Source organism: Buceros rhinoceros, unplaced genomic scaffold, assembly GCF_000710305.1.
Source record: "Buceros rhinoceros silvestris isolate BGI_N320 unplaced genomic scaffold, ASM71030v1 scaffold18950, whole genome shotgun sequence".
NCBI lineage: Eukaryota > Metazoa > Chordata > Aves > Bucerotiformes > Bucerotidae > Buceros > Buceros rhinoceros.
The window spans coordinates 2,263-8,611 of record NW_010390375.1 but is presented as its reverse complement, the minus strand read 5'-3'; the positions used below and the strand labels follow the sequence as shown (position 1 = coordinate 8,611).

At 46.7% G+C, this 6,349-nt stretch overlaps 1 protein-coding gene across 1 annotated transcript in view; it reads left to right on the top strand.

The window, feature by feature from the left end:
- The window catches only part of USP49 (ubiquitin specific peptidase 49), a 7,408-nt gene extending 4,854 nt beyond the window's left edge, over positions 1-2,554 (top strand). Inside the window, exons 3-5 of the mRNA XM_010137634.1 lie at positions 549-657; positions 1,371-1,576; positions 2,364-2,554. Of these exons, the coding sequence (XP_010135936.1) occupies positions 549-657; positions 1,371-1,576; positions 2,364-2,554 (506 nt within the window). The remainder of the gene's footprint in view (positions 1-548; positions 658-1,370; positions 1,577-2,363) is intronic.
- The last annotated feature ends 3,795 nt before the right edge of the window (positions 2,555-6,349 follow it).

Genomic DNA, 6,349 nt, shown 5'->3' with positions numbered 1-6,349 from the left:
CAGCAGTTGTTTTACAGAAGTCCTGTGAAAGGTAGAACCTTGCTGGAAGCGTTTTCCTCTGACTTGTGTCAATATTTTTGAGCTAGTGGAGCTGGCTACTATAAGCCTCCTTTCCCTGGTGTAAGAGGATCAAAGTAGTAGACAACAGTGTCACACCGTGTTACTGTGTGCTGGTGGTTCACCGGCTGGAACTGCTGCAGCCTGCGTGTCTTTGGCACCAGCTCTCTCTTAATATTTCTGGTGCATTTCTCAGAGCAAAATGTCAGCATGAGCAGCTTGAAGGTGATACCTGATGGTGTGATTATGAGTATCACAACAGTGAACACGTTTGAAGTATTTTTAAGCACGTGAGTTTTTGATCCTAGAGAAGTTTTGGCTCTGGGAAGGAAGCGTTTTCTTGCATTGTCCATCCTGAGTGCCCATGAGCTGGGTACTGCTACTGGAAATAAAGAGCTGAGAATAGGCTGTTTTTCCCCTTCTGAAAATTAACTACACCCTCACTATCTTTGCCATGATTATTTTTTTATTATTATTTATTTTTCTGGTAGGCAAACGGCGAAAGTCTTCTCCTAAACCTCTTGTTCTGAGTGAAGCTAAAAAGCAGTTAATGATCTACAGACTACCTCAAGTCCTCCGGCTGCACCTTAAACGATTCAGGTGGGTGGGACACACTGCGAGGTGTCAGTGACTTGTCTGTGTCTTTTCGGGAAGAGGGGATGAGCGTGGGCCCGTCACTTCTCTCTGTTCTGGGAAATGCACGTGCATAAACAGAGTACTACGGACGTTACCATCAGTGGCCTGTTCGTAGGTGTTTTCTCCCACGCACACAGTGTTGTTTTGTAAATATTAATGCTGATTTCCTTGACTTATACCAAGAGTATTTGTCTGGGTTCGCAGACAACTCCAAACGGTGGCTGTGAGACTGGTGAACCGATGAGTGAAAGATTTGTCGATGCTGGAGACTTGTGATAGTTATGTGTCAATATTTACCTGTTGAATAAAAGGTAGCAGACAAAGTTCAAAATATCATGAAAAGGTTCTAAATGGGTCAGTGCAGGCAACTGAGGTGTTTATATTGATATAACTATTTTAAGCACTGCTTGCCTATCACAGTAGATGTTTGGCTTTCTTTGTCTTTAGCTGTTGCAAATCTCAGCAGTATCCTCACTATAACAAACAGGCACCGACGGCAGAATCAGCTCTATGCAAAAGATAACGGCAGAGTGAAATCAGAAGGGAACAGTTATATGATGCCTGCTTGACCCTGCAAGGGAAGCTCTTAGAGATGTTTAGCAGTGGCTGCTTCCCTGTGCCACAGCGCGCTGCCAGAAGCAGGACCCCGAGTCTGATTTGTGCCCTTGTGTTTTCAGGTGGTCTGAACGTAATCACCGTGAGAAGATTGGGGTCCATGTCCTCTTTGACCAGGTATTAAACATGGAACCTTACTGCTGCAGGGACTCTCTCTCCTCTCTTGACAAAGAGACCTTTGTCTATGACCTCTCCGCTGTGGTGATGCATCACGGGAAAGGGTTTGGCTCAGGACACTACACAGCATATTGCTACAACACAGAGGGAGGTGCGTGTGCCTTATTACGGGGGGAAACAAATTCAAGAAACTCATGGTTTATTCCATAGATGTGGTGTGTTGCAAAGCTTTATCATCAGAGTTGTTTGGGATCAAATTTCCTGACGCTGGGTAGTTTGTTTCCCAGAATGGTTTTCTGGTAGTGTGGGCGTTTTGTTGGGTTTGGGGGTGGGTTTTTGGTTTTTTAGGTTTTTTTGCATAAAGCCACAGCTTGCTGCTCTTTGCTTTGCAGCCCTTTGGGATGCCTTTTATCACTTGGTGTTAACAGCATGAATGCTTCATTTTCTCTTGCGATGTAACTCCATGGAGCTGCTCCAGCTGAGTGTCTTTTCTCAGTATCCTTGGGATGAGGAGATAAACAGAAAGTGTTTTGAAACTGGACAGGAGCTATTCATGAATAACATCCGCAGGGTTTTGTGAGTTTCCAGCAGTCTCTTTCTGCAGCTGGATTAGTATTGACTTGGGGAGAAAGAGGTACAAATTAGCTGTCTCCGGGGAATTTTTATTTTCTTAACCGAGTTCTTGGGCTGTAATACACAATCAGTTGAATTATCATTTGGTATTTCTAAACTCTGTTAACAGCATAGAATTGATCAGAATGTTTTCCAGATTAGAAATTCCTTTCCAAAGCTGCTGTAGGGGAGAAGGTAGCGATGGCCCCTTTTTCTCCTATGTCGCCCCTTTTCTCTGCGGATGTTTCTTACGAATAGTTCCAAAATGTGTTCAGAAGGAATCACGCCTCCTTTACTAACATCCTTTTTCTCACTTTGATGCCTAGGTTTTTGGGTCCACTGCAATGACTCCAAACTGAATGTATGTAGCGTGGAGGAGGTGTGCAAAACCCAGGCCTACATTCTTTTTTACACTCAAAGAACAGTGCAGGACAAAGCAGGAATCTCAGAAAAACAACTCCAAGCTCAGGTGCCACCCAGAACCAGCGATAAAGACAGAAGACTGACATTCCCGTGATGGGGAGCTCTGTAACTCAGTCAGCAGAATAAGTTTTTTCCAAAACCATTGGCATCTTTCCTCTTTGTAGGAAAAGAGGCTGGCTGCAGGAATGGGATCAGAGCAGGATGGTTGCCGGCCGTGGCCTGGAAAAGCATCCCGAGCTGTGCGGTTCTGACACATAAGATTGTCGTCAGAATCTTGTTTTTAAAGCATCTTGTTAAGTTACACTCATGAAGTGAAAGGAGGAAGTTTGATGCTGTATATCATTCACCTCATGTCAGAAAGGAATTGCGAAAGGCATGTAACAAATGAGCACAACCAGGAAACAGAAGCATTCAGTACCTAGTAGTGCTGATAAAACTCCAGAAGGAACAGGTATAGTACCCTCTCCTTTAACTGCCATTCCAATTTCTGGGGTGTGAATCACACTGCACCCAGGTAGTTACGGGAACGGTTGTTGGATTGATGGGGTTGACTGCCCTGAGAGCCATTCTTGCTGGAGAAATGTTTAATGTTCTTTTACGAGAGAAAACATTCCCCCAGGCCTCAGCTATCTCTGCGATACCCATTTCTTTGCCATCAGTTGAGGGCAAACCCAGGGCTGGCAGCTCTTTTTCTCAGTGTTACTGGGGCTGTGTGCACACTCAATGGTTTATTCTCTAGGCTGAACTGAATTGGCAGCTAAATTCACTGGGAATGTGATTATCAAACAGTTCTGCTCTGGAGAGAGTGTTTTAAAAAACAAAACCCTGTGATAAACCAGGAATGTACCCGTGTGTCATATCTGTTTACAGTGGCAGCAAAAACAAAGCTGATAGTACAGGCTTCTGCTGGCATAACTTGGTTATCAGGATTGTAAAGAAGGCTGAGCCCCAGGTGGCACAGCTGGGACAGCAGAAGCGGGTGGTGTGGGAGCGTCTGACACTGGCAAAGCAGCACTTTTGTACAAGGGTGGCTTGTTTTCCTCAGGGGAACAGGGAGGTGGTAACACCGCAGCGCTGGGAGCCGGAGCTGCCTTCCGTCACCGCTGCTGTCACCCGAGGCCCAGGCAAGGGAAGGCAGTGCAGAGGCTGCGCAGGTCTCATGCGCAGAGTCCAGCCTGTGGTATCTTTACTTCTGCTGGGACATAAAGGGAAGGGATGTAGTGAAATCTCAAATTCCATGACGAGTTTGAACAGCTATGAAAATGTCTGTATCTGTAATCACCTCAATTTTAGAATCCTCTGAGAAACGTGGGGCCTTCCTTGACTGTTGGTAGACACTTCTCAGCCTACAGTTGCACCTCAGATGTTCTCATAATTTGGGGTCCGGATGTTCACATTTCGTGTTTTATCAAAATAAAATCAAATCAAAGCCGGATGTGTAACTGCAGGGAGACGCCTTTCAGTCTTGATGGTTTGCGGTTTTTTAAAGTGCTTAAAGGAGAAGTTATCTCAAATACAAGTTTCTTAAAAAAAGGAATGGTTACATTTTCAGGTAGAGAAATTCTGAAAGTGCGTTTCTCTTCCTCCCTCCTTTTCCTCTTGTCAGCACCTGCCCATCAGACATACGTTGACAACCCTGCATTGTTGTCGGAGGGGGTGAAGAGGCAAACCTCCCAGGTTCCTCTTTCCACTGCCACTCCGGCCACTTCTAATCTCTTGCCCATGGGCAACACCTTTCAGGTTGTCAGAGCACAGCATCATGTCAGCTCTCCTCTGTCCATAAAGTTTCCTATTTCTTGTATGTCTGAGCCACACACTGCTTTTTGAGCCTACAAAAAATGGCTTTTTGATTATTAAGTGTAATTTTGAGATCACCATGGGGAGATGAGACAGCTGGAAACAGTCCTCTGGGAACTGATGGGTGGGTCTGGAAGGATTTCTTACAAGTCCTGGTGTATTTACTAGGAAGGGAATTTTTTGTGCTACCAGTAAAGAAAAATAATAATGCCATAGGCCAAATTGAGATCCAGTAAAAGTAAACGTGACTCTGCCGATGGCAGGGGAAGCTGACTTGGGTTCAGCACAGGGAGAAGTTGACATTCCTGAAAGAATTAAAATCAGGCACTCGTGATTATCAGATACATCATGGATTCTTTTCTAGAGCAAACAGAGCCTGTGCTCCATGAAGCCTGTGTGTGTTGCTCAAAAAGAAAATTAAAGGAAAACCAGAGAGGTGGAAGGGAAAGCGGGTGTTTTTCACACACATGAGTCCTTCCAGGCCCGTCTACACTTTCAGAGGATTCTATTCTAAGCGACAGTCGTGGTTTGCTGTGGCTACCAAACAGTACAATCCCCTCCCGACTCCCGTAGCCACGCTGGCCCCGTTACATCACACATCGACAGGGAAGGAAACTCTGACACAGCCCGAGATGTGACTGCAGAGAGCCGAGGCTCCTCGCTACGAACGCTTATCTTTTGACTGAGTGTTTTGTGTTCGTGTTTGAATCCAGGAAGGACTCCAGGTGTCAGGTGAATCGGGGCGGGGGGGTGGCACTTCCTGTAGCCACTGCTGCAGCAGCTGTTTGCCCAAGCAGCTTTTGTCGCATTTGCCAATGACATCCATGGCCTCTCCATGTGGTGCTGGCCCAGTCGTGCTGAGGTGTGGAGATACCGCAGTCAGGGAGACAATTGTCCTGATAGGGAAGGAATGAATTATACTTCAGAGTAAATAAACTTACTTTTTCCAACACTGTGAGGTTTCTGTAAGATTTAGCTTTGATTTGGAAGCGATAGCGTATAGCATTTTTTTATGCTGTTTGGTTTATATTTCTCTACTGCAGGCTTCTTTGTATAAGCGTAGCCCAGTGCTCCCTCCACGGTGGACGCTGTTTTATAGTGTCCTGGTTGCCAGAAACTCTGACTGGAAGTTACCTCCCTACATCAGTAAGGTGAAAATACTTCTTGCAATTGCAGCAAAGCCCACTTCAGCGTGTGCCTGACGAAGGGCAGCCCGTAAAGCACGCTCTGCCCGCCTTTAAGGTGACGGCTTTGGGTCCCACTGACACACCGCTGCGTGTGTAGAGTGATTCCAGGGCTCTGCTGCTGCACACACCCGGGCAGATGGTGCGTCTTAACTCACGTGAGGAGTGCAGCAGCCGCAGTTGAGAGTTAAGTGGCTGCTACGTAAATCCTTTATGAGGTACCATTGGGAGCAGAACTGATTTCTCTGTGTAGTGGGGTTCCTGTACTGAGTTCCAGTCTGGCAGCCAGGGGTCGGTTGCCTCGAGCGATGCTCAGCGTGAGCGCGAGGTTCCTGGCAGCTTGCAGGTTGCGGTCTGAAGGCAGAAAGCCACCGTCGCTGGCAGGCTCGCCGGCGCGTGGCCTTTGGGACAGAGCTGTTCCCAGCGTGTCTCCGTTCCATTCAGCTTGCGAGTAAATTGGCGTTCCTTAATTTTAGATCTTAAAGAATGAAGAATCTTAATGGACCCATGGCCAGGTGTGATACAGCATCTGCTGTAGGTGTTGGAAACCACTTTATTGTAGTTAATTTTATTCCACTAGCCAGTTAGTTACAGGAATATGCCTTTTTCTTACCCCTTCACCACCGGTACTCCCAAGTTAAACTGCGCAGGTCTGCCTTGCCATAAAAGAAACTCCAACGCAGCTTAGAACCTTCAGACGGCGTCTCCACAGGGAGCGCTGTCTGGGCGAACCCCCTAAGGTGGGGGACGGCAGGATGCTGCCACACAGACCCAGCTTCTGCTAATGCCCTGCAAGCTTCACTCTTGACTTGAGCAAGGGCAGAATTAAAGATAATCTTCCGCACTTTAAAGAAGTTAATCCTGCCTCAAGTTCAGGTTGCTGGAAGGGTGCTGCTGGCTGGGGCTGG